The sequence below is a fragment of the Diceros bicornis genome, chromosome 16, assembly GCF_020826845.1.
Source record: "Diceros bicornis minor isolate mBicDic1 chromosome 16, mDicBic1.mat.cur, whole genome shotgun sequence".
NCBI classification, from domain to species: domain Eukaryota; kingdom Metazoa; phylum Chordata; class Mammalia; order Perissodactyla; family Rhinocerotidae; genus Diceros; species Diceros bicornis.
The window spans coordinates 6,835,546-6,861,825 of record NC_080755.1 but is presented as its reverse complement, the minus strand read 5'-3'; the positions used below and the strand labels follow the sequence as shown (position 1 = coordinate 6,861,825).

The 26,280-nt window shown below is 47.3% G+C and overlaps 1 protein-coding gene across 9 annotated transcripts in view; it reads left to right on the top strand.

The window, feature by feature from the left end:
• Window positions 1-26,280, top strand: part of MTCL1 (microtubule crosslinking factor 1) — a 133,747-nt gene that overhangs the window by 85,382 nt on the left and 22,085 nt on the right. For 7 of the 9 annotated variants that reach the window (XM_058556692.1, XM_058556691.1, XM_058556699.1 and 4 more), the window contains 5 exons: window positions 1,687-2,988; window positions 4,119-4,274; window positions 15,772-16,002; window positions 17,264-17,461; window positions 26,059-26,226. In XM_058556692.1, coding sequence (XP_058412675.1) covers window positions 1,687-2,988; window positions 4,119-4,274; window positions 15,772-16,002; window positions 17,264-17,461; window positions 26,059-26,226 — 2,055 coding nt within the window. The remainder of the gene's footprint in view (window positions 1-1,686; window positions 2,989-4,118; window positions 4,275-15,771; window positions 16,003-17,263; window positions 17,462-26,058; window positions 26,227-26,280) is intronic. The other 2 variants (XM_058556696.1, XM_058556697.1) reach the window with 2 other exon arrangements.

The following is a 26,280-nucleotide window of genomic DNA, read 5'->3' as shown; positions in this document are numbered from 1 at the left end:
CAGGACTGGTTCATCCTCTGCTAAGAGCGTGGCAGTGGGAGTGTTGTCTCTCAGAGGGCACACAGATAGCGCCAGGGCCTGCTTTCCACGTGGCACTGACTCACAGTTGGCCTTAGGTTTTTCCTTGAGTCTTCCCTGTCACATCACTTTTTTTTCTTCCGTGGATTTGTGGTACAGGGAGGAGGAGTCTAGCGGGGATAGAAGGAGGAAAGTTGAGGGGCACCAAGGGAGTTCTCTCTACATCTTTTTGCCCAGTGGTGAGTGCAGCAAGAGCATGGCAGAGAGTGAGGCATGTTCTCTGAGTGCGAACACTGCATCAACTCTACTAGACCATTTGCGCACAGACGGTGATCTGAAAGACTTTATTCTCTCCCAGAGGGTTGACTTGTTCCAGAGATTGGTTGGATGACTCTCCCTCCCTTGGGCTGTTGGGGTATGACTGCTATCAAGCATGTTGTTGAGTTTCTCTGTGTGATGGGGAAGCCTTTGCCGAAGTCTTTGTCCCCATGACAGGCTTTTGCAACTTGTGATAGCCAGTCAAGAGGAATGATTCATGAAACTGGTCATTTTTCCCATTCACTGAATGTGAATAGTGAAACATTTGTGCAAGCCCAAATCAGAGTTCATGTAGCTTCAAAGCATTGAGACTTGTGCTGGAAAGGCGGAGTTGACTTTCCAGTTGGCCCAGCAAGTGCCTTCTTGACCTCAGCCAAACAGTGTTGGCTTTTAACACAGAGAGTCCGCTTTCGTGACCCTCTAGAATGCTCTGGTATCCCAGCGAGAACCACTTCGCAGGTTTTGAAGCACTTAGCTCCTTGCCTTGGGTTTCTGAGTTTAATTTCCTGCTGTGTTACAGCAACTAAAGGGAGCGGATCGTAACCAAAGGCTCTGAAGTTGCACTTGCATAGTGAGAGGTTGTAAGTAACCAGGTGTTTAGGTTTGCAGTAACCAATTCATACTAACCTTCAGAACTTGGTACTTACTCTGCACCTCAACTTCCAAAGCACCTTCATGCCCATCATCTCATGTTTTTGTCCTCATGTCATCCTTGTGATACGTTGTGGATGGGGAGACTCGGAGAGGAGAGGCTGTGTCTCTGGTTCTCAGCAAATCAGTGGCAAGTTGGGATCTAATTTGGGGTTACCGGGCCTCCCCATCCTGGTCATACCTGTGGGTTGCTGACCACTTTGGATGAGGGAGGTCTGCACTGGGCAGGAAGTGAGTGCCAACAGCTGGAAGTGGCTGCTGAAGCCTGTCTGCTGGCAGCAGGCTGAGTGAGGGGCTCTGGTGTCTCTCATGGGTGCTAGTGATTGGTTAGACTGGATCTACAGAGTGAGGAGGGATCGCTGCATTACTGACGTGTGCTGGGCTCATTTCATTTATTTCTCTTCACTCATCACCTGTATGACGGTTTTCATGTGCATGTATTTTCTAAATTAGTTTTTTGGTTTCTTTTGTTTCTGTGGCAAAGCAACAGACTGTAGGCCTCTGCCACGTCCCTCTGCGGAGGCCCCAGGGTCCCCTCGCCTTGGTCTTGGCCCCTTCCACGTGTATCTCAAGGCACTGACAGAGATTGATGTTTTGTGTTTGTATGTGTGTTGGGGGCGAGGTGCTAGGGAAATCATCGAAAACAGGAACATTTGGTATTTTCAAATAACCCTTTCTCGGGCTGTTCTTTCCTGGCAGGATGACAGTGCCGATTTGAAGTGCCAGCTTCAGTTTGCTAAAGAGGAAGGCTCCCTGATGTGCAAAAAGATGGCCAAGCTGGGGAGGGAGAAGGATGAGCTGGAACAGGAGTTGCAGAAGTACAAGGCCCTCTATGGCGACGTGGACAGCCCCCTCCCCACGGGGGAAGCCGGCGGGCCGCCCAGCACCAGGGAGGCTGAGCTGAAGCTGCGGCTGAAGTTGGTGGAGGAAGAAGCCAACATCTTGGGCCGGAAGATTGTGGAGCTGGAGGTGGAGAACCGAGGCCTCAAAGCGGAGATGGAGGACCTGCGGGGCCAGTGTGAGCGAGAGGGGCCCGGCCGGGACCACATCCCCAGCATTCCTACCTCACCCTTCGGCGACTCCCTGGAGTCCTCCGCCGAGCTCCGCCGACACCTGCAGTTCGTGGAGGAGGAAGCGGAGCTGCTCCGGAGGTCCATATCCGAGATCGAGGACCACAACCGGCAGTTGACCCACGAGCTGAGCAAGTTCAAGTTTGAGCCGCGGCCGGAGCCCGGCTGGCTGGCGGAGAAGGGCGCGGGGGCCGGGGCCCCCCTGCAGGAGGAGCTGAAGTCCGCCCGGCTGCAGATCAACGAGCTGAGCGGAAAGGTGCTGAAGCTGCAGTATGAGAACCGGGTGCTGCTGTCCAACGTCCAGCGCTACGACCTGGCCGCCCACCTGGGCCTGCGCGCCCCGAGCCCCCGGGACAGCGACGCCGACAGCGACGCGGGCAAGAAGGAGAGCGACGGGGAGGAGGGCCGCCCGCCCCAGCCCAGGCGGGAAGGCCCCATCGGCGGCGAGAGCGACTCGGAGGAGATGTTCGAGAAGTCGTCGGGCTTTGGCAGCGGGAAGCCGTCGGAGGCGAGCGAGCCGTGCGCGGCGGCGCTGCTGCGGGCCCGGGAGGACTCGGAGTGCCTGGTGAGCATGCGGCGCGAGGCCGAGCGGCTGGAGCGCACCGTGGAGCGCCTCATCAGCGACACCGAGGGCTTCGCGGCCGGCGCGGGGCTGCAGGGCGGCCAGGGGCACGGGGACACGGGGCAGGGGGACCAGAACGAGCCCCAGCTGCTGGGCACCATCAACGCGAGGATGAAGGCTTTCAGGAAGGAGCTCCAGGCCTTCCTGGAGCAGGTGCACCGCCTCGGGGACGGCCTGAGGGAGCGCCTGGAAGGCCTGTCCCCCTTGCCCCACCTCACGGAGTCTTCCAGCTTCCTCTCCACCGTGACCTCCGTGTCCCGGGACTCCCCCGTCGGGACCCTGGGGAAGGAGCTGGTCCCAGACTTGCAGGTAAGGGGGCCCCGGGCTCTGCCTCCCTGCTCCGTCGTGCTACTCTTCCTTCTCGCTGGCATTGCTGCCCTCCAGCTCGCTCTGCTCACGGCTGCTTGGTTATGATTTCAAGCCTGCATTGTACTAAAGCCTCAAGTGTCAACCAAATCCTTTCTATTGGTTGGGTTCCTTTTTTGTTGTTTTTTTAGTTCTCTTTTGTTTCCTTGCTTCTTTTTCCTTTTTCCTCTTATTTTTAACTGCGCCGCTGCTCCTGGCTTAGAGCCCTCCCTCATGACACAAGGCTAATCCCAATGGAAGCTGTAGGGATCGACGCAGTCCGTCCTTTCTCCTTTTTTGTGTCTCAAACGACCAGCTTTCCCGATGAAGAAGCAAAGAGGAGTTTAAAACAAAGTACAAACTCATTTCACAGTCAGGATGATTAGCAGACTTGGTCAGGAGCGTGTGCACACCTGCTTGGGTTTATTGCCAGAGGGACACAGTACAATCCTGAAAGGTCCTAGGCAGCCAGGCCCACCCGCTCCCACTGGAAGATGAGCCAGGATGGGGGAGAGGAGCGTGGTTCTGAGAGAAGGATGATTTTGATGCAAAATCTCGCTGCCAGCTTGCCCGCTGCCCTCCTTGAGCCGAGGTGAGGGCAGAATGGAGTAGCCTTCTGAGGACTGCTTTCCTATGCATCGCCCTGGGGTGCATGACCCAGCGGCCATCCTGGATCATGCCTTTTGCTGCTCGACCACAAGTAAGGAAGGAAGAGCCTTGTTTCCGTATCCTTCATGGGTAGTGTGCTTGCGGTTGCCTCTTTGATTCATGCATCCCCATTGCATGCGCCTCATAACCAGTGTTTTGCATTCTTTCCTCTTTTTCTCTTTTTGCTTTTCAGATCTTTCAGCCCATCATTTTGCTCATCCTCATTTTGGTTCTGTTCTTTTCACTCTCTTACGCCACTGTGTTTAAGTTGGTTTTTCTAGTCATGCTTTTCTTCGTCTGGTAGTTTTTCAGTCGTCTACCTTACCCATTTTTGTTTTCTTTATCCCTTCTCTCCACCCCCATGCCGACCCCTACCCTCTTGTCCTTTGTTTTTTATTTAAAATTAAAAAACAAACAAAACCAAATCCCTCCCATGCACCTAACAGTCCAAACTGAGAGATCAGATGGAGTGGCAGCTGGGGCAGGAGCGAGGGGACGAGCCGGAGCACCTGCGCCTCCGAGCCACATGGGAGCTGCACCGCCGAGCCGATGGAGACGTGGGGAGCTGCCGGCCGGGAGGCCAGAGCTGCGTCAATCTAGAGGTCAGCAAACTGACTGGTCCAACTGGCCAAACCCCCTCTCTCCCTCCCGCCCCTCCTTTTGTTGTGTGGCTGGCTGTGTGACGTTTCCTACCTGGGTGCAAGGCCCACAGGGAATACAGCAGGCGGATGTGGAACCGGGTGGGACTTAACTGGAATCAAAGTCCATGGCATGCAGCTGGAACTGGGGGGTCCACACGGTGAATGCAGGCGAGCGGCCAACACTCCTTATCAGACAGCCTTTGTTCCGTCCACAGACCTGTTTCGCTAGGGGCGTGAATGCATGGAAATGGAGCGAGGCACACGAGACTGATTTGTGAGCATTACGTGGCTTCTTGTCAAGCAGTGACAGCAGCAGGGATGGAAACCAAGCGCTGTTTTTGCTGGTCTGGAGGAAACTGTCCTTCCCTGTGTCTCACGTGGCCTGTCCCACAGGTTCTGGTGGCAGTACTCCAGCTGGTGGGCAGAATCAGGGAGTGCACTCCTGACCTGGGGGCTCTTCAGTGGTCTCTGTCACCATAGTAATCCCATGTCAACAGAGGTCCCAGCCACCACAGATACGCCATTGTATGAAACAGTTGTCAGCAGTCCTGTCGGTAAAAGCTCTCCCATGCCAGTAATTCCACCCAGGGCAGAAAGAGGCATTCCTGAGGAGTGAGTCTGGCTCTGATACTGTTGGTCACGGCAGGTTATTACAAGGCTGAATCAATGTACTCTCCGTTAGGAAAGGTCTGGATGAAGATTCTTAATTTATCCGGCCCAATGGGGATGTTACTGCTCAGCTCCAGGCATCCTAGTGGTTCCCAAAGGGCAGCGACGAGGAAGAGGGGGGTCTCTCACACCTGGAAGCAAACAGAAGCACGCTCGGCAAAATAGTCAAGCGTCTCACGGAAATGAAGCGCCCAGAGGCACAGGGGCAGAGTGGCGCTTGCGCCTCTGGCTCAGCTTGCAGCCACTGCCTTGGGTAGGCCACCGGTCCTGCTGTCAGAGGTGGGCACACGGGGCTGCTGGCTTACCCAGATGTGAGGTCAAAGATCTCCAGTCTGGGACTTTTCCCTTGTCCTGTATAGGGCATGTCACATCTCCACCCTCGGTTAGGCAAGAAGTAACATGAAAACAACCTCCAAAAGCTTAAATAAAGACAAGAACGGTTTTCAGAAACATCCTGTGCAGTTCCACTGTCCTCCGATTACCTGGGCAGAGGCCAGGCTCGCCTGAGAAGGTGGCATCCAGGTCCGAGCCCCAGAGGGAAGTAACTGGACCACACAAGATGTGACAGAAGACATTCTGCATGCTGATGGCCATGCACGCCAGCACCAAGCTCCGGAAAGCAAGCAGAGCCCAGTGTCTGTCTGGGGCTGCTATGGTGGTCCATGGAGCAGCAGGGTGCCTGGGGCCCTCCCAGTTAGAAGCTTACATTGCCCAGAATAAGCATTTGTAATTTTTTTTTTAAATAATTTATTTATTTACTTTCCCCCCTAAGCCCCAGTTGATAGTTGTGCGTCATAGCTGCACACCCTTCTAGTTGCTGTATGTGGGACGAGGCCTCAGCATGGCTGGAGAAGCAGTGTGTTGGTGCGTGCCCGGGATCCACACCCAGGCCGCCAGCAGTGGAGCGCGTGCACTTAACTACTAAGCCACGGGGCCGGCCCTGTAATTTTTTTTTTAAATGTTTTCTGAGCGCTATCTTTGGACATGGAGTTAGACGTGTATTACAGCATACCAACTTTAGTGTGTTTCTCATTCCATAGTTGCAGTTAAGAAGTTCCTAGGGCCGGCCTGGTGGCGTAGTAGTTAAGTTCGTGCACTTCATTTTGGCAGCCTGGGGTTCACGGGTTCAGATGCCGGGCGCGGACTTACACACCACTCATCAAACCAAGCTGTGGCAGCATCCCACATAGAAGATAGAGAAAGACTGGCACAGATGATAGCTCAGGGCCAATCTTCCTCATCAAAAAAAAAAAAAAACTACAAAAACAAAAAACGACGTTCTAAGGTTTTATACCAGAGGTGAGCAAAACCCTACATGTTTGGGGCACTCCCATTTTCCCCTTGGACTGTGATTGGTGTGTCTTACAACTCTGGACCTTTCTCAGAAAGCCCCTCTGATGAGCCCGGGACTCACACAGGGCCTCATCTGAGAATGCTGTTTGCTTGGACAGTAGAAGCTCACAGTTACGGACATGTCAGATGAACTGAATGATCCATCTCCAGGATGGAAACCAGGATGGAAGCCTCAGGAAGACACGTTTCCCAGCCTTTGGTTACCGCTGCACCACCAGCTCTTTCTAGCCAGGACATCGTGCCGGGCTGGAATCAACCCTGGCGGGGGCATCAGGCCCCTGGGCTCTAGCCCAGCTGTGCCCATTACTAGCTCTGTTTCTCAGGCAAGTCTCTGGGCCTCTGTTTCTTCATCTGTAAAATGGGAGTAAAAATACTGCCCTGCCGCCTCATATGGTTATACGTGGATGGTCTTCAGAACCAAAGAGCTCTTGACTGAGAAAGTACCCTAAAAAGTGCTAAATGCTTTGTAAATGCCGAGTATGATTGATAATAGAGAGAAATACGTCCTGCCTTGGACACTGCCAGGTAGGAAGGGATGTCACAGCTCCCGTGGTCATGGTACCAATTTTCTTTTTATTTTTGCTGCATGATTTTATTACTATAAATATATGATAAAAAGAAACAAAAGCTACCCAGGGTAGATCAGATGGTAGCACGTGTAAGTCCCAGACAGGCCAGTCTGTGTCCCGTCCTTCAAACCGACTGCTGGCACCGAAACCGATGGTGAGAGGCTGGGCCTGCTACCAGTTTTCTCTCCCCACTGTGGCTGTCTCATTTCCACCGGCCGCTTCCTGGTCCTGTGCCAGAAGCACAACTGTGGCTGAATGTCGTGGCCCTCTTCTCTTTGATAGACCATCTGAAGAGAACTGCAGCTCTCTTCCCATGCGCTCCGTCATTCAAAGCATGTCACACACGACCTTGTTTAGTTAAACTCTGATGGTGTTGTTTAACGCTGGGGCCGGGAAGAGCCTTCCCTTCCCTTGCCGCATACGTGTGTGCGTTGCACTGCTTCAGAAACCGGCAGTGATTTTAAAGAGAGAAAAAGACTTTGTTGAATCAAGCTGAACGTTGTGGGGAAATAAACCTCTTTATATCAGAGGTAGATTAGCAGAGGTGGTTGGTGCCGTATGGTGATTGAGGATTACTGAACAATATCGCTGAGAAGGGAATGTCGGATCTTTGGACTGATTCCCTCATTCTGCGAAGGAGCAAAGTGAGGCCTGAGAGCAAGCGGCTTGCCAGTGAGGCCCTGAGTGGCTGGTGGTAGGACTGGGTCTAGAACGGTCTCCCCAGGCCTGGTTCAGTTCTCTCCCTGACTTCCCATGAGGAGCGCTGCCTTGTAGCAGCAGGGACTGATCAGCACTGACCCCCCACTGGGCCTGGACACCCCAACAAGAACTCTGTCTCCTCTAGATGTTTCTAAGCACAGATCACTCAGGAGACTAATTGTGCAGCCAGCTGTCTTGCCACGGGTGTTTCTTCTTTTAAACATCTGTCTGGTTTCCTTTAATTTTGTATATTTTAGTGAGTATAAAAAGCTCACAGTGAGAAGCAGGGTCTGGGAAGCATCATTTCCTAGAAGGGGAAATAGTATGAATCAGGAGAGAAACATCCTTGCTCTGACTTTTCGATTCACTAAGGCATTTCACACAGAAGAGAAAACTCAAATATGTGTGCAAACACGTTATGAAACACATCCTAGGACCACTTTGATGGCTCCATAGGCCTTCCTTTTATTCAAGTAGATCCTTGCGGAATCTGGGTCTGGGGACGCTGCTCTGTCCCTGGGGTGGATGTCACCCTGACAGACGGCTTAGTGTGGTCTTTGAATATTACATTCGGTTAAAGAATTGTACAATGGACAGTTCTAGGGAGCAGAACTCTTGAAAGCCTTTTAGTGAAAACACCAGCGAATTCATTGCCAGCAGCTGCTTTCCTCTGAGGCTATAATGGGAACAATCCTGTAGTCAGCAGGCAGCCACCCTGAGAAGCCGCCCTGCTGAGGCCCCCGCGAGGCACGGACGCTGCAGAGCGCCGCGGTCATTGAGGGAGAGGCAAGCCCGGACACTGTCGCCTGGAACGAGGCCGACACTGAAGCCGATGTACCCCCAGCAGTTCTCTCGACTCCCTCTCACCTTGCCCTGAAGTGACCACTGAGTGTGCGCTCGGCCAGCTCCTGCTCTTTGCGTGTGCATTTCCTGTAGCTCTTTGCCCTTCGTTCCTTGGGTCAGAGCTGATAGGACACCTAGTACTGGCAGCTTAAAAGGAGCAGTGACTTCTGAATTTAAGCTGAAGTTGTAAAAAGGGATCAGTTTCTCAAGTTCCATTTGTTAAATGCCTTCTGTGATTTTCGCCTTATAGATTTTCATATTTGGGGAAAGGAGAAAGAAGATAAGTTCTTATTTTGGAAGATTTGGATATTTTGGCCAGGTTAAACTACCTCTCGTAGTACCAGTAGCAGAAGTACTAACAAGAAGGAGAAAAAGGGAAATGACATTCTTACACTGTGCACTTCAGGAGATAACAAATCTGAATAGTAGGGGCCTGCCACTGGGAGGTGGATACACTAAGCTTAGGAAGGGAATGGTATATCCACACCCACACTCTTAAAACAGTCACAGGCAGAGACAGCTGAAGTCTGAACCCACTAACACCCACTAACCCATTAATGCAACCACACAAAAGTGAACTGTTCAGAAAAAAACAACCAGACTTCAGAAGGATAGATATTCCTGTTGCCTATTCATCTTAATAGATGTTAGCAAGATTCTTATACCATGCGCCGGATTCTTCCCTGACTTTGCTCCCTGTGGCTCCTGACAAATCTGCTGAGAGATTCCCATTTGTTAAGACAGAGTGGTGTATGGAATATGTGGTTTGGAATGTGCAGGGCGCCTTAAAAATAGTTCTGAATGAGAAGTAGCCAAGCACGGGCACTGGTCAGATTTCAAATATAAATGAAACCAAGCCTGTGCCCGGAGGATTGAGTTTCTGGGTCAGAAATCTCAAAGAGCTCTCTTCCCCAGCTCCTCCTTTTATCCTTTAATCAGTGAAGCCCATGAAGCATTTGCGATCACTTATGCCTCAGCTGTGAAATACCAGCCACAATGAAATGACACAGGGTTTCATGCCAAGTATGTGTACACATGTGTTGACCTCATATTCCACCTTTGGAAGAAGCAATAGCAAAGCTGGCCAGAACAAAATGGAACTCACCAGAAAATGAAGTCACGGTGATGGAGGTAGAATAGAGTCCTAACATGTAAGTAGCATTGCTAGGGACCAGAGTGGCTATGATGAAAAGCATCCCTTTTCTTCTTTCTTGAGATAGTGAAGTTATCTTCTTAAGTGTAGAAAGTAATTTATAAGCCACTTTCTCTGAAGTCATCCATGAGATTAGCAATGTGAATCAGTGTGGGATGCATCCATGGGGGGAAGCCTAGTGGGGGGTCCAGAACACTAAGACAGGGAGGGTGGTTGTGATGTCAGGATTTATGCATCTCCATAGCCTCGGAATCAGGTGAGGATGGTATTTGTTTAAATAAACTGTCTTCATAGAGAGGTCAAGATGAATTTGATGTATAATCAGAATCTTAGGTAGATGGGCAAAGGGTGGTTTTTAGAATCAAACCTTTGGGAATTTGGTGATGAAGGGAAGTTATTTTTTTTCTAGAGGAAATCTGTGTGTTATGTGAAAATTTTCTCCAAAGGTATGTGGTCGTATGTGGATGTGTGGCAGTAGAATAATTCTGGGCTGAAACTTCTGTCATAGTGTGTGTGTATTTTGTTTTTTGTAACATTGGAGTGACGGCATCCCCACTAGGAACAGTTAGTTACTCGTAGGAGTTTTAATATTCCATTAGCAAGAATGGACAATAAAAGAAAGTAAAACATCTAATAGATGAGGAGGATCTAAAAGTTTCTCTTGTTGACCAGTCTCCACGGATGACACGAAGCCGCTACAGTCAATCAAATGCCCCAGAGGAGCAGCCTCATAGGACTGCAGGCGGCCTTTTCTGTGACCCTTCAAAGATGTGGCTCAAACAGAGGAACACATTTTTAATCTAATGATGCTGAAGTATGAGGCTCATATATTCAATAAAATAAAAATGGCTTATATACATTATTTATTAAGAGTAAAACCAAACTAAATTATTTGGTATAATATATAGAAACTAAATTAATAGATCTTCGCTTTTCTTAAAAGATGAGCTTGATTAGGATGCCCGATTTAACATCTAATAATGTAGAGCTTTGGGCTAGTACCAGATGTGTTAAAATGTGGAGGGTTTTTACAGTTCAGAGGTACAGAGTCGTGTGTAACTGAGAACTGATGCTCACAGTAGAGCAGCCTGGGTCACGGTGACAGCACTCCTGTGTAAAACATCAAAACTGCCAGAAGTGGCGCCCCAGGGCTTCTGGGGCAGCTTCCTTTGCTGCTGTATCCCCAGTGTAGTGCCTAGCACTGTAGGTGCCCAATAATACTTGTGGAATAAAATGCTGCATAAAATACAAAGTGTCCTTTAAATATATAGCTGAATTCCCAAGAAAGTTAGGAAAATCTTCAAGAGTTGGAATGGATTTCAGAATTGAAAACCAGAGCACTATCTGTGGCCTCTAGGTAGATGGGTTAGGGGGATAGTTGCCGGAATTGGTAACCCAGAGCCTTAGGTTTTAATAGCTCCCTGGGGACACGAGACAGGGCCTTAGGCCCAATAGGGGCAGGGAAAGAAATGAATCAAGACCCCCAAAGGGCTGCATGGTGTGAAAGGCAGAACTGGAGAGAATCTGTCTCTGAGGAGAGGGAGGCAACAGGGGAGCTTGTCCACCATCATGAAGTCTCCCCTGAGTAACTGTAAGGACAGTCGGCCTCACCAGGACCTGACTTTGAACTGATGTCACCCAGTGGCTTAGGAATGCCCAAGGAAAGGAAAGTTTATGTTCTGTTGCTGGCTTCTGAAAACACAAAGCCAGGTCACATACGAGATCATAGCTAACTCCCCATTGAAGATGAACTCAGAATGCAAAACTGCAAACACAAGCCACAAACACACACCTGGAACAAGAGTCAGCTGATGGCCAACAGCAGGATCCAACTCTAAGACCTTCAGGTTCTAGAATGATCAGATAGAGACTACAAAATAAGTGTGTTCAAGACTATGAAAAGGCAAGCAAACAGGAGAAAAGATTAAGTCATTACAATAAAAGACCATACTTGTTAAAAAACAATAAAATAGTACTTTTAGAAATGAGGAATTAGCCATTAGAGTAAATTCAATGTGTAGAGAAATATCTCTTCAAAGAGAACCCGAAATCCTGCCTGGTAGGTATAAAATACTATGATAATAATCTTTAATAACCAGCAAATCAAAGGAGCATTAATATTCTCAGTAGTTCTTGAAAGTAGGATGAGCTTAAATTTATAGCTTTCAAAAATTTTATCCTAAAGCTGGCAAATCTGCAGTGTCTCTAAGTTTTTGTCTCCATCCTTCTTTCTGTAAACTGTCTCTTGGTCATCCCTGTGCTGAGGGAAGTGATCTGCTCTTTTATTTTCTGCATTTCTGTTCTTGGGCGGGATTTTCCTTCATGACAACTCAGGTAGCATCAGATGGGGAAGAGTAAACACTATCTTCAGTGAGAAATAACAGATTGGTTAAAGGTAATCAGAATGAACCAGTAAAACGACACCTATTTTTATCGCGATAATCTACTCTAATTCCCACCTTTATAAATCCCTTCTCTTCAAGTAGCATAAACAAGTGGGTAAAATGTCATGCTTCCATTTTAACGATGCCTGAGATTTTTACCGTTTCCATCTCTAAAAGAACACATTTTATTTCACAAGTAGTAGCTCTGACTTCTCTATCATTGCTGTTTGGACCAAAAAGGCATAAAAGATAGACTTGACCAATAAAAACAATATACAAATATTCCTTTACGTATTTTTAACCTAAAATGTAGTAAGCAGATCTTTGTGCAGTTCTTCCCAGGCTGTGTGTGCAGTTGAGAGGCCTGAGCTGATGTTTCTGGTAATTGAAGGAGCCTCACCCCAGTCACACTGCACGTCTGGGGTAGGAGGGCAGGAGAGGAGAAGGGCGTGCCATTGAGCAGGAAAAGCTCTAATAAGAAAGCACGTGAGCAAGTTAACTGTGCAACTTAGAAGGACACATATGGACCGGACAGTGAATCTCAGAGGCTGACGGTGTGTGAGGCAGTCGTGCTTGACTCAGTCATAATTGCCAGCTCTGACCCAGCACTTTACAAAACTGTCTAGAAGCTGCTGTGGTGGCCAAGATGCTCTCGTGTACCCAGGCTCCCTCCTTCAGCCTGGTTTGTGGTTCCTCTGGTGAGAGTTCAGGTGATAGGCCCCACTTACCGCCTGTCCCCCAGGTAAGATAGAACCGGCAGGTGAGCTGTCCCTCCCAGCACAGCGCGAGGGTCCAGGGGGTCGCTGTGGAGTCACTCCACTGCTATAGCGCCTGCACGGGCCGTGTTGCTCCGTGTGTCCCTGGTTTGTGCAGATGTCTGTCCTGCGTCTTCACCTCAGGCAGAGTTCTTGCTTCCACTAAACCCCTTCCTTTATCCCACCAATCAGCTCAGGGGCCCCCCTGTTTTACCTGAACAGAGTGTATCAATAGAGGAGCTACAGGGTCATCTTGCACAGGCGACCAGACTGCATCAAGAGGAGACAGAGAAATTTACTAACAGGATCCACAAGGTAAATATGTAACATGGATTTCAGCACAACCACTTCTCTGACAGTAGAGCTCCCCAAGAGAGATGACAAGATGTATTGTAAAAGATGCCGCCTGTTGCTCACAGGCTCGTGGACTCACAGGGCTTGGAGGGTGTGTGGAGCGGTCATCCAGTCGAGCTGCCCCTCAGACGTCTAATGAAGATAACTGTCTACCTTTCTGCTCTCTCACATGCTTTTCCATATTTACAGGGAGGCCTCAGGAAGTTCTTTCTAATACCTAATCTAAATTTCTGCAGCCATAACCAGCAAAGTAAGATAAAATAAAGGCCTTCGATGCAACTGGACACAAAAGTGTGTCCTAACTCTTGTTGTCCTGCAGATTTGTAAGTTTGTCAGAGTTAGGTAAATTTTCTGATAGAAACATCAACAACTCACCCTGAACAGTTGTCTTCAAAAAACTACCATGAATTGAGCTGTGGCTTTATTAACTCTTCTAGCTGTTTTAGAGGAACCTGTTACTGGCTGATTATCTTTTGTCCATTACATCCTTCCCAGGGTTCCTGGTGGAAAGGAGTCACAGACACAGGCCTGCAGCCCTCCCTGAGGACTGTCCAGTCCCTCCCAGCTCAGATCTAATTAAGTCGTAAACAAATGTCCAGGCTCAGAATTGCTATTGCTGCTTTTCTCCCCTTGTATTTGTTTTTGGAAGATGCCCGTATCTTTAAAAATGAAAAACAAAAACGAGTTGATCTTGAATAGGGCACCGTGGTGTTTTAAAATGCATATCCTGTGCAAAATAAGGTACCTGTTGTATCCGAGAACTTATTTTGGCAAGGAATGTGTGTTACACATAAGCCCCACATAGTCCGTGGTTGTGCTCATCTGAATAGGTCAACAACTGATAAGGGAAAGGAAAATAATTTCATATTACTCGAAAGGTAGATTCCTAAGTAGTTTAATTTTCTTTCCTTTTTTTTTCCACTGTACCAAAAATCATTTGAAAAGTGAGTTTGTCCCTGGAGATGCTGATAGAAAAATGGCAGGGTGCCAGGTGTGTCTAGTGCTTGGATTCAAGATACAGGAGTGTGCCGAGGAAGAGTCTCCCACAGCTTCGTCGAAGGTGGTGAGATGTCATGCAAGCTTGTTCAAAGGGGAAGGGATGGTGTCCCCTAACGCACCCCGAAGCCAGAGGACCCACTGAGCCTTGGGAAGTGCTTGGAGTCCTGGAACAGAAGGAGGCAGCAAGGGCAGTGGAGAAGTCAGAGCGAGTCTGGAAGGAACATTGCCCTTCCCCAGCGCCGCACCCCACTGCTAATACTCTGGTGCCTCTGGAGTTCTACCATGAGCCAGGCGCTCCGCACAGCATCTCGTGTTAGCGTCATTTTGCAGCTGAGGAGGCTGAAGCCTTACCAGAGTCAGACGGTGGCCTAAGACGACACTGCACGTCATTTGCAAACACTGGATTTCCAGTACGCGAGGCTGCCCCCTTTTCACAATCTGTCCTATGCTTGTGTCCACAGGGAGAGAGCCAGTGGTGGGACTCTGAGGGCTGCTGAGATGGTGAATTGAATGGTGCTATTTTATGTTATTTCAGTTTGAAATGCAAAAAAGATCTGGTATTACAACAGCGGCCGTGCAGACCCAGGGACCTTTCCAGAGCTGCCTCTCGCTCTTCACTGGCCTTTGGCACGTGGGTCATATTGGTGTCAGCCTCAGACAGCCATAGTCATATCCGCATGGTTTCTGAGCATTAACCTAGAGCTTTAGAAAAAACAAAACAAAACCCACTGCCTTGGTTTTTGGCACAAGAGGGAGTGTTAACTTAGGAGAGGGCAGCTGACAACGATAAGCCTGGATTCTAACCCTTTTCTTGGTCTGTAGAACAGAAAGCTGTCATCCCGTAGATCACTTTAGCTACTATAGATATTATCCTTATGCCCTTATCTGTAAAGTAAGATTTTGTTCACAACCTTTTGCTTAGTCATTATTGACACATAATAATTGTTTGTTGCTTGGAAGAGTGCCTATACCTATGTTGGAAAAGCAGGACCTTAACAGAGAGGTGGAGAACACTTCTTTTTCAGCAATACTTTTATTCCCTAAGAGTTGCCTGTATCTAGGGGGAATGTGAAGTCCTAAGCGTGGAAGTGGGTGATCAACTCACTTTCCTGTTCACTCCCCGCTGTGCATCAGCAGAACACTGCACGTTTGAGCAGAGTTCCTGCTGGCCCCAGCACTCACTGCGCTGCTCTCTGTGGGCCTCTCTGTCAGCGTGGTGGTCTCTTTCCACGGGGCCTGTGAGCACCAGAGGGCTCAGAAAGCCAGGGGGAAGGGTTTCCACTTACCTCCTCTTACCAAAGGCAGTGTGCCTTTGTGTGCGAGCTCACACGCAGAGGGCAGGTGGAGTCTGCATTTAAGTCAGCTGTAAGCCATGCATCCAAGAAACGATTTTCCTGAAGGACTTTGGAGATATCTAAAAACACCACAAGAAACTTGACAATGAAAAATGATTATAATGCGTTACCTTGAAATAGCACTTGCTTCTGAATCAGAAAACTCATGAGTTTTTATCAATAGTAGACATCTCAAGGAATTTACTAACTTTGGGGGGGCTTCTGTGTTTCAAGTCCTATGTGCAAAATGGTATAGACTGAAAGGCAGGTTACAAAGACTCTTGGTTTGGTTTGGTGGCGATTTGGAATCGCTGCTTGTCACACTCTCTCTGTTCTTCTGTCCAAGATGGAGGAGGAGCACCTCTATGCTTTGAGGTGGAAAGAACTGGAAATGCACAGCCTAGCTTTGCAAAACACCCTCCATGAGCGGACCTGGAGTGATGAGAGGAATCTGATGCAGCAGGAGCTCCGGTCCTTGAAGCAGAACATTTTCCTTTTCTACATCAGACTCAGGTGGCTGCTGAAACACTGGCGGCAAGGAAAACAGGCGGAGGAAGAAGGGGAGGACTTCACCAAGGTACCTCTCCCTGGAGAGTTCATTTTATTTGTGTCGATTTTGTTCTTGACCCCCAGACCCTGCTGTCCCCCTCCCCGCTACACACACAGTCAGTCATGTTCTGTTATTTCAGGATATTTTGTCAAGTCCAGTCCAGGCAGTGGAAATGCAGTGGGTTTTCCAATGGTATATTAGACTAAGAATTCGCTGCTGTCCTTTGACCTTGTTTTGAGAATAGACTGGTCTGTAACTCCATTCTTCAGCAAAGTTTTGCTGCCATCCCTTTCATTGCTGATTTACAAATTCGTTAAAGTTATCACCCTGAGATCCTTGGCTGTCTCATTCTACCTTGCCAGTTTGTAAAACCCAGTTCTAAATCTTTCTGTTTTCTCTCCATTTCAGTTTTTGTTCCTAAATGCTAGAGCCCATTCTGCCCCATGCAGTTTTATAAGGTCTCTTCTCAGCTCCAGATGGGTGACTTTTTTGCCACCTCTGAAATTGGTGTATGTTCTCCTTCTTCTGCCTCAATTCCCAGATTCATAACAGAAGCAGAATAGAGTTATTTGCTTTCTGATTCATTTTTATTGAATAAGTCAGAGTGATCTCTAGCTCTGCAGGCTCTTTCCTGGCCATGCTTTCTGGTGAGTGCAGGGCTGAAACCACCCGTGTTCGATGTGTTCTGGATGTTCACACCATTGGCCACTTTGTCAGCTGCTTCAAGGCATTGTGAATGTTGGTTTCCTTTTAGCCCCCAAAGACCTTTTGTGTGCTTTTCACTCTAGTGAACAGTGTGTGTAATTTTAAGTCATCCTATGAATGGGAAGATACGGTGATTCTCTTTCCTCAGGGTGAAGAAAGCCTTCAAAAATTAATTCAACTTACTTCCAAATATCCATAACATAGAAAACTATCGTTAAGTAAAACCTAGAAATAGTTGTAAAGTTTCCTATTGATTAATACTTTGGAGTTCCTCCTCCTCTAAATTATAAAACCATAACTAAGCAATAATAATTTATAAATAGTAAAATTTTTCATTATCAAAATAATTTATAAATAGTAAAATTTCTAATCTTTCTGATAAGTTGGGCACCCACTCTGTGCTATTTAAATGGACAAAGTGGCTACTGGGTGAAATGGCCCATATGAGCGTATTAGGGAAGAGGGCTGAGAAGTGATGAGTTGATAACCCACAAAGTGGATAATCCTCTTCCAACAATAAAAATCAGGCTACACAGCAGATGATTCAGGTGGAGCTGTGATCATCGTCTCCTGCTATTTTCAGAGCGAGCATCCAGAGACCCTCCCCAGGCTTGGTGAGCTTGGAGTCCTGGAGGATCCAACAGGAGGCGGCCCAGACCAAGATGACGACGGTCCAGGCTGCAGCTTTGCTATGGGGGAGCATTCTTCACACTCCCCTGTGCAGATCGGTGACCACGGATCACGGCTGCAGCCTGCAGATGGAGGACAGTTCCACAGGCAGGTGGGTGCTGAGGTCCCAGCCCCTTGTTCTACCCACACCTGGAGGAGGAGGCTCCTAATCTAAGTCTGTGTCATCTTATTTCACATGCGGTGTTCCAGGGAGCAGACAACTTCTCTTGCTGTCTGTGGTGGCCTGATGCTGTATCTTTGCTAGAAATCACATCATTAAGGCTTTCATTGTAATGGCAGCCCATTAGTTCATTAGTTTACACATATAAATAAGGATCATAGTAAGATTAGATGAATTGTTTCCCCTCAAGGCCAAAAAATGTACCTCAGAAGCAGAAGGAAAAAATGTTCTACAGAGTGGTCTGTGGCCTTCAGCTCTGCCCATCCTCCCAAGGAGGAGAGTGCGGAGTGCAGTGCTCTCATCACGGCCAGTCCGGGGCTTTTATTGATGTTTAGTCAAGTGAGCATCAGCAACATCGCTGATGTGGCACCATAATGCGTAAGGAGGAAAGAACAAGTATTTTTAAAAATCCCCATACATGTAAAGTGTTTCAGCTTCTCTTTGGGCCACTTAAAACATAATGCCCCAAATAAAAATATTTGATGACACTTAAAATTAAAGCATGTATAAAGAGAGGTGGGATTTCAGCGTATACTATTATTAGTGTTGCCGAATGCCACATTTATTAATTATTAAGCAGATAGACCCTGCTTAATAGACAACAGACACTGTTGGTGCCACCCAGAGTTTTTGCACTTTCCTACAAAACAGCAGCTGTGGTGGGTCTGGAGTGTTGAGCCCCTGGGAGGCACCCGATGTTAAAGCTTTTCTGCTCCTATGCTTCCTGGTCTGAGTCCCTACTGACACCATATTGCTTCTTTTCGGGTTCTGCAGGGCAGAGCCTGAGGCCCCAAGCCCGGACCCCTGGCTCTGGGGTGAGGGCAGGGCCGGTTGGCCCCTGGTGCGGCAGTCACCTGGGCGCGGCTGCAGCCGCTCAGCCGCAAGCATTTTTGGGCACTCCCTCTGCACTGGCCTCCACAGCTGCGGCTCCTCCCTCAGCCCAGAGCCTCGGAGGGTGAGGTGGGAGAGACTGTCATCAGAACTTTGGCTCAGATCTAAAGGAGGAAACGTGGTCATGTCCTAGCACGGGCCTGGGGAAATGTAGGTTTCCCCTTACTGCTTTCTCTGCACATACACATCAGGTTTTCACAACTGAAGAGCTGTTTTCTGTGCACACCCATCCACCTTTCATTTTTCCTGAATAATATGACTCAAGAAAGAGGTTATACTTTCAAAGGAACTTTTAATCACAGTGATTAGGAAGTTCATCATTATGTCAGTGTCCATGGGGAGATTTAGCTCATGGAATGAGTTTCCCAGCGATGATCTAGTTAGAAAATAAAATGCTACTTTGCAAATAATCCTTTAAAATCTACCAGTTTTATAATTTTTAAAAGCTGTGTTGTCAATCTGTCCTATAAAGTTTCTGTGATTCACTCGAATAGCATTCCTTGACTGCTGCTTGGCCATCAACCTGCTGCATCGCAGATCACGTGCTGGGTGTTTCCCACGAGTGCATCCAAATGCTTTGGAGAAGCAAAAAAAATACAACACATCTGGTTTTCTAAATAATAGTCATGGAAAATTTTACCCTTGAAGTGGAAAATAATGTAAAGTCACTCAGCTGGAACCTCACATTCAGTGTATTTTAATGTCATCTCTCTTTGCCTCCTCCTCCTTCCAATGCTAATTTTGTATCTATTCCTCTTGAAAATGGAGACAGACTCGTGAGTTTGTACTTTGTACAGTGTGCAGTAGAGGCATGTGGATGGGCTAATAGGGTAGGGCCCAGATGGGCAGAATCAGGTCTGCCTATGATGGACCCATCTGTCCATAGTAGTTAAGTGCATAATGCCATCCATCCAATGACAGAAGATTAATGAGTTCTACTGTAAGCGGCAGCTGGCTCCCTGGGAGTGAGCATTCTCGGTTGGAAGGTTTGCTTGCCCTTTAGTGGCATGGGTATCAGCTAGGCAGCCTGGATGCAAGAGCAGGAACACGTGTTCTTGCTCAGAACTGCCGTCCAGAGCCACACTCTTTTCAGAAACTCTGAGAACCTCCCAAGGTGATAAGCACAATGGGAAATGTGGCTAACTTCTTTCCCAAGGATGAATTCATGAGTAACAAAATTTCCCAGGCCTTGGCTTGGTCCTTGCTTTGTGTCATATTGAACATTCTCACAGTTGAACACAATAAATGGCAACATTTATCATGTCCAAAGAGGTTAAAAAAAAGAAACACACAGGTGTCGAGTCAACCTTGGAAATAGCTCATAAAAAATCATCAGGTTGGAAAACGTTTGGCTCTGCGAATGTTCCCTGCTGACTAATCTTTAGTCACGCGATCTAGAGGCAGCGACCTGATTGTCCTTGAGAATAGTAAGCACTTTCAGTTTGCCCGGCCTTCTGGAAGAGCAGAGGCTGGAAATATGCAAGAACATGTTGTATAGTTCTCATTGAGCTCCATGGCGCTTGCTACTTCGTTAAACTTTTGAACAGACTCCTAAGGCTGTGTATGCATTTTATACTTAGTAATTCCTAAAATCAAGTTTTTTAACACAAAGTGATTAATAGTGCCAGAATTATGATCCTGTGGTTCCAACAGCTAATCTTACCAGAATTGGATTAATTTATTAAAAGAGAAGTTATTTATTTATTTATTTATTTTTTGCTGAGGAAGATTCACCCTGAGCTAACATCTGTTGCCATTCTTCCTCTACTTTATATTATATGTGGGTCGCCACCACAGCATGGCCGCTAATGAGTGGTGTAGGTCCACGCCTGGAAACCAAACCTAGACCGAAGTGGACAGCACCGAACTGAACCACTAGGCCATGGAACTGAACCACTAGGCCATGGGGCCGGCCCTGAAAAGTTTTTTTTTCACTCAGGGATGTGACATAATACTCTTTATTAAAACATCTAAGTGTGAATATAAAGAACGTAATTTAAAATTCGGAGCAAGATCTAATGAAATTATGTTTTATATTGGTCATCAAGTCTTCAACTGCTACTGGTCACTGGAGAGTCCTACTCAGGATCCAGCCTCAGGACCGAGTAGATCTGCTTCTCTGGCCCTTCGTCACTGATCTAGGACTCATCTGAAGCTTGGGGCCTTCAGGGGCTGCTCTAAGTAAAAGTCAGCCTTTCTCTTGAAGACAAGGTGCCTTTGGCTCCCTGGCCTCCTGGACGTAGACTCACCTGGGTGCCCAGAAGCCCACTTTCTGGCTGCCCACCTTTCTATTTTGCCCAAGATGCAGAAACTTCCTGAAAGAGCACCTCTGCCAGATGAGGCCTGCGTGTCAGAACTGTGATCTTCCCTGACTTATTTTTTTTCTAAATAAGAAAGCTTTCCTCTTGAGCCTAGATAGCTTTTACGTTTCGATTTTGTGTGTTGTGCCACGGTTTATTCTTCAGACTGCGCAACTTTATCACCTCCCCTAGGAGACGTCCAGCTCTGTGTAAAGAACCAGACCAGAGCTTATGATTAGGAAACGTTATTTTTGCTGCATATTTTTGCTTGTTTCTGTTACTGTGAAATAGCAATGCAGGAGGTGAAAAGTCACAAGTACTAAGGAAAGGACGTGCTGCGCTCCAGTCTCACCTCTCCAGGTTAACCACGGTCGGCCGTTGGCAACATAACTGTCAAAGTGTGGGACAAGCTCTAAACCTCGCTAGTAAGTGGTTTCTTTCCATCTGCCTGCAGACCTGTCCTGGTTTCTTTGAAGCTTTTGACTGATAACTCTGGATTTATAACATACCAAATATATGCCCATTAGTTCTTTCATACACCCACATTTATCCTTGGGAAGCTGTCTTTGAAAATTATCGTGACCTGCAGGCACAGAGCCCTCGTGGCCCGGGTCACCTGGCACATTCTCAGCCAGAGGACAAATGATTTCTGTACATAAATGAATCACTCATCTCTGTAAACGTCCATCATAGCCAGCCTTCCATGACCCATTCTCTTTTATCTGTGGGGGGATAATGGTTTTAGAAAAGAATCTTAAAGTTAATCTGAATGTAACAATTAAGGTAAGAACAACAAATAGTTTATTTACTAAAATGTTGCTGGAGGTGCAGATGTATCCTTTCTGGCTGATCACTCAGTAAAGGACTTGTTTTGGGACTCCTGCTGGTAGAGGAGTTACTGTTACTGAACACTGCTGGAGCTCCCCCTCTTTAAAAGTATCAAATAGGAACTGTGCATGTGTGTGTTGGGGATGAGGGCAGCTACTGCAGCATTCTGGAACTCCCTGCCTATGTCTAATAGCCTAAATGAATAGGAGGTGGAAGCATCACCTCTAGTTGGTGACTGGCTTTTTGTGGGTCAGCCCATAGCAGCAGATCAAAATCTCTGTTCCAAATTGAGATTAAACCCACCTCCAAAGTCAATGGCTCTGATGTAAGCAAAGTCATTGATGGTAGTTGAGCTCTTTCACAAAGTTTTGATGCACGTCTTAGAAGTCATCTTAGATAAGAATGATTTTGTAAAACAGCTGGCATTGCATCACAAATGTCTGGATGTGTTACCTTTTCCAAAAGCTCACTTTTCACTTTCTAGTAATAATATTTAGTATATATTTGGATAGCAGTCCTGTTGGCTGAAGCCCAACCTTGAACCTGTTATAAAGTTTAATACTTTATAGCACCATCAAGTTCCTGATTCAACTTTTGGGATTATTTTAAGCCTTACCCAAGAGAGATGAGTTTGGAAGGGATGAAATACCCTTAGACTGAGGAGAAGGAAATAGAGGAGCCATTTTATCCTGCTTCTTTGGGAGAAAACCAACCAGCTGATCCTGAAGAGATTGAAAAGGTTTTTGTTTTTTTGAGGAAGATTGGCCCTGCGCTAACATCTGTTGTCAGTCTTCCTCTTTTGTCTGCCCAAAGCCCCAGTACCTAGTTGTGTATCATAGTTTTAGAGTTGTAGCTTTTCTATATGGGACGCCACCTCCGCATGGCTTGTTGAACGGTGAGTAGGTCCATGCCCAGGATCAGAACTGGCGAACCCTAGGCCGCCAAAGCAAAACATGCAAACTTAACCGCTGCGCCACCGGGCCAGCCCCTGAAAAGTTGTTTTTAACTAAAATTGACCTATACTTAACAAATTATGTATAAGATAACAGGTTACATAGCTAGGCCACCGACACAAAAAAGTTCAGAAAGCTCTGTATCCAAGAAGACTTTCACCTAAAGACCTCTAAATGGACCAGAGTCTTGATTCCATTCTTGATTTGGGTCATCTTTTTACCCAAAACATAGTGCAGGAGGCACCCTTAGGAGAAAAAGTGAGAGAAGTGACTTCCAGGCGTTCTTGCTGGATGGCTGACTTGTTATTTCCCTTGGTATGAGGGATGGAATTGTTTCACGGAGATTAGATGGCTTCTCTAAGGCAAAGTTTAAATAAAGGCCTGGGCAGGGTATGATGTGCGAATTCAAATATCCTGGCTTGGTTTGTCCGGCTTTGGACAGACCTGGGTTGTGATCCAGGCTCTGCACTTCCTAGCAGCGAGACCTCAGCTGCTCCAAGCTGTAATTCCTCCTCTGTAACACTAGGAACGTGACAGCACACACCCAGGATTAATGTGAAATGCAAGTAAGGTCATGTAGGTGAATGATTTAGCATACCCCCTGGCCCATTGGAGACAATTACTATTATGTTCTTTTATATGTGAAAAAGTTGTTTAAAAGAATCATGCCCATCTAGGGCTCAGTCTGGGTCTTCAGGAGTTTTTACTCCAACGTGGATTCTTGCTGGTGTGCTCCAGTGGTGGAGACCTAGTCTGGCTGTGTGCCATGCTGCCTGCTGCTCCCGGGCGATTGTGGTAACAAGTCCCAGGAGCATTGATTCTTGAGGCTTTCTGGCTCCCTTTGGCCACCTTCACCCCAAAATGATTTTTGAGCTCATTCCATGATGATTGATATTATACAGGTATAATAGGACATTTTTTGGATTACTGTGACCCAAATGTGCGTGAAAACATTAAGGCTTAAGTTTATTTAATATGATATCTGCTAATGCCCCGAAGTAATTACTTCTAGAGGAACCAGATTTTCAGTCTGCACAAGGGCTGTCATGTGAACCCCTGCTCTCGAGGAGCACAAAGTTCTGGTCCTAATGTTATCAGAGCTGTTTGGTGTAGGGCTAAGAACCCCACACGCTGCTCACATATGCAACTCGGGGCTCATAGAGAGCTATTGATTACATACAAGAATTGATTATATGGTTTTCTGCTTTCTCCTCAGTGAAAATTAGATGGCTACTCCAAAGACTGGATCAAAATCATTACTGTTATTTTATGCTTTAAATACTATAACTCAAAAAGTAGTGATTTTTAAAATTTAAAATCCAAAGATGAAAATACCAGATAAATCTACCATAAAATATACATAATTTTTCAGCAAATTCTATACTTAGGAGAATGTGTATTTCTGAAAAGATTGTTGCAACACCCCTTCTCACTCACCTGCACTTACAGTTTTTTAAAATACATACTGTTTTTTTTTTTTTTTGGTGAGGAGATCAGCCCTGTGCTAACATCTGCCAATCCTCCTCTTTTTTTTTTTTTTTTTGCTGAGGAAGACGGCCCTGGGCTAACAGCTGTGCCCATCTTCCTCCACTTTATATGGGACACCGCCACAGCATGGCTTGCCAAGCAGTGCGTCGGTGCGCGCTCGGGATCCGAACCAGCGAACCCCGGGCCGCCGCAGCGGAGCGCGCGCACTCAACCGCTTGCGCCACCGGGCCGGCCCCTTAAAATACATACTTTTGGTGTAGAGTTTAAGGAAACTGTTCTGCATTTATTACAGTTTCACACATTTTATGAGCATCTCTTTGATGATAGTGGTAATTTTTTTACATTCAGATGGTTGGAAAGAATGTGTAGGATTTCCAGAAAGTTCTCTATCTGCTGAGTTTTGCAAATGTTAACTGAATTGTACTCTTAATGCCTTTTGTCTCAGAGTTATTAAAGTAAAAAATTGGTGTTGGAGGTGAGAAAAATCAAGGAGCAATAAATGCTAATAAATTGGCCTTTCTACTCGATGGAAAGTCTACTGTATCAAATATTGCAACTCTTCAGATAAATTATGTGGAAAAACTATGGCATTTTTAGTAATAAATCTTCTTATGTTAAAGAGTTTCTTTTTTCTTTTCTAATTTAACTTCATTTAAATCAAAACACGTATCCAGAATATCTTAAGTTCTTCCCGAGTGTGGCTAAGCAGTTTTGTATATGTATGAGTGTGTGTTTAGTGGATCGACTGGACAGTTTGAAAAGCATGACTGGCTCTCCGCAGGTGAAAGAGAAGAAGGCTGATGTGAGTGCAGAGCCCACGCTCAGAGGCCAGAGAGCGTATTCCTTGCTGCCCCTGGCTTGAGACCCTTACCAAGTAGGGGGATTCTATCTGACCGTCTGCATCCAGCAGGACTGAGAGAGCTTTTATTCGTCTTGCTTCAGAAATGTACCAAACAAGATTGCCTCGAGACCAGTCTGAGCGCTCGCGATGCACTTTTAGTGTTTTCTGTCTGATTGGAGGAGATGGGCTCATGTGGCTTTTATGATCCAGGTACTATAGTTGATTCAGTGTGTTTACTTCATTTGGACAGACCTTTCTGATAGAATGCCCATGCTGAAACGTACTGAGATGGCAGTCATGGTTTTGAATGTGCCTTCAAAGGGCTGGACAGGTTTTAGAAAATATGAAATCTTTTAAGTTAGGTATAAGCAGATTAGTAATAAAATCCATTCTTCATTTATGAGACCTGCTGGCATGCTTCCCATGAGCTGCGCATTGTGTGAAGCACTGGGACGGCGGGGTGGGTCGGGCTTTGTCTCTCTGGGCACTTACAGTGGGGGGACACAAGATAAATAAGACGCTGCGGTGGTGGTTCGTGTGAGTGGTGCAGTGGAAAGGCAGGGGCAGTGACTCTGTCTCAGGGGACCGTGAGGAAGCCTTCTATAAACGGGTTAAGCACTTTACCTTTGGCTTTAAGTTATGAAGCCTCAGAAATCCCCTTCCTCCCCACCAGGGCCATGCTTGTCATGTATATGACCCGTTAGTAACTACGGGTCAGCGCATGACCACCCTATGTTTATAAGAGACATGAGGCTTTTATTAATTCCCTTCTGGCTCAACAGCTGGCACTGAAATGACAGCATACAAAGGTGAGTGTCTATATCTTGTCATTTCTGCACCCCCAACCAGAGCTCCAGACGTCTGAAGTCCGACAGTGTGTCCTGGCAGCCCTGGCCTCTGGGGCTCCCTGTGGCCTCCTGCACCTTGCTCCCTTCTGCTTCTCCAGCCGGAGCACCTCTGCTCCAGGTTCCCATAGCGCCAGCCTGAGTTCTGGCCTCCCTCCTAATCCAACGGGCCCTTTGCAGTCTCAGCTCCAGGAGCCTGGTGGCGGGCATGGGGATCTTCTGGCTCTCTCTCACCAACTGTGTAGCTGCCCACTGCTTGGCGCCCGTTGCAATGGCACCTTGGAAACAGCCAAGTACCAGCTTGATTGCCAGCCTCCTTCCTCTTCTGACCTAAAGAGTACCCTTACATGAGGGGGCAGAGCCGACTCCCGTGTTCCCACAGGTGGTGGAAAACCAGCAGCTCTTTGGCGCGCTCAAGACCTTGCTGGAGGACTTGCGCTTGGAGCTGCAGGAGGATGAGCATGCCCGGCTGCGGCTGCAGCAGCAATACGCCAGCGACAAGGCTGCCTGGGACGTGGAGTGGGCCATGCTCAAGTGCCGCCTAGAGCAGGTACCTGCCCGCCCAGTCCCTCCGTGCTGCCCGCGGGGTCTCTGTGGTCCAGGA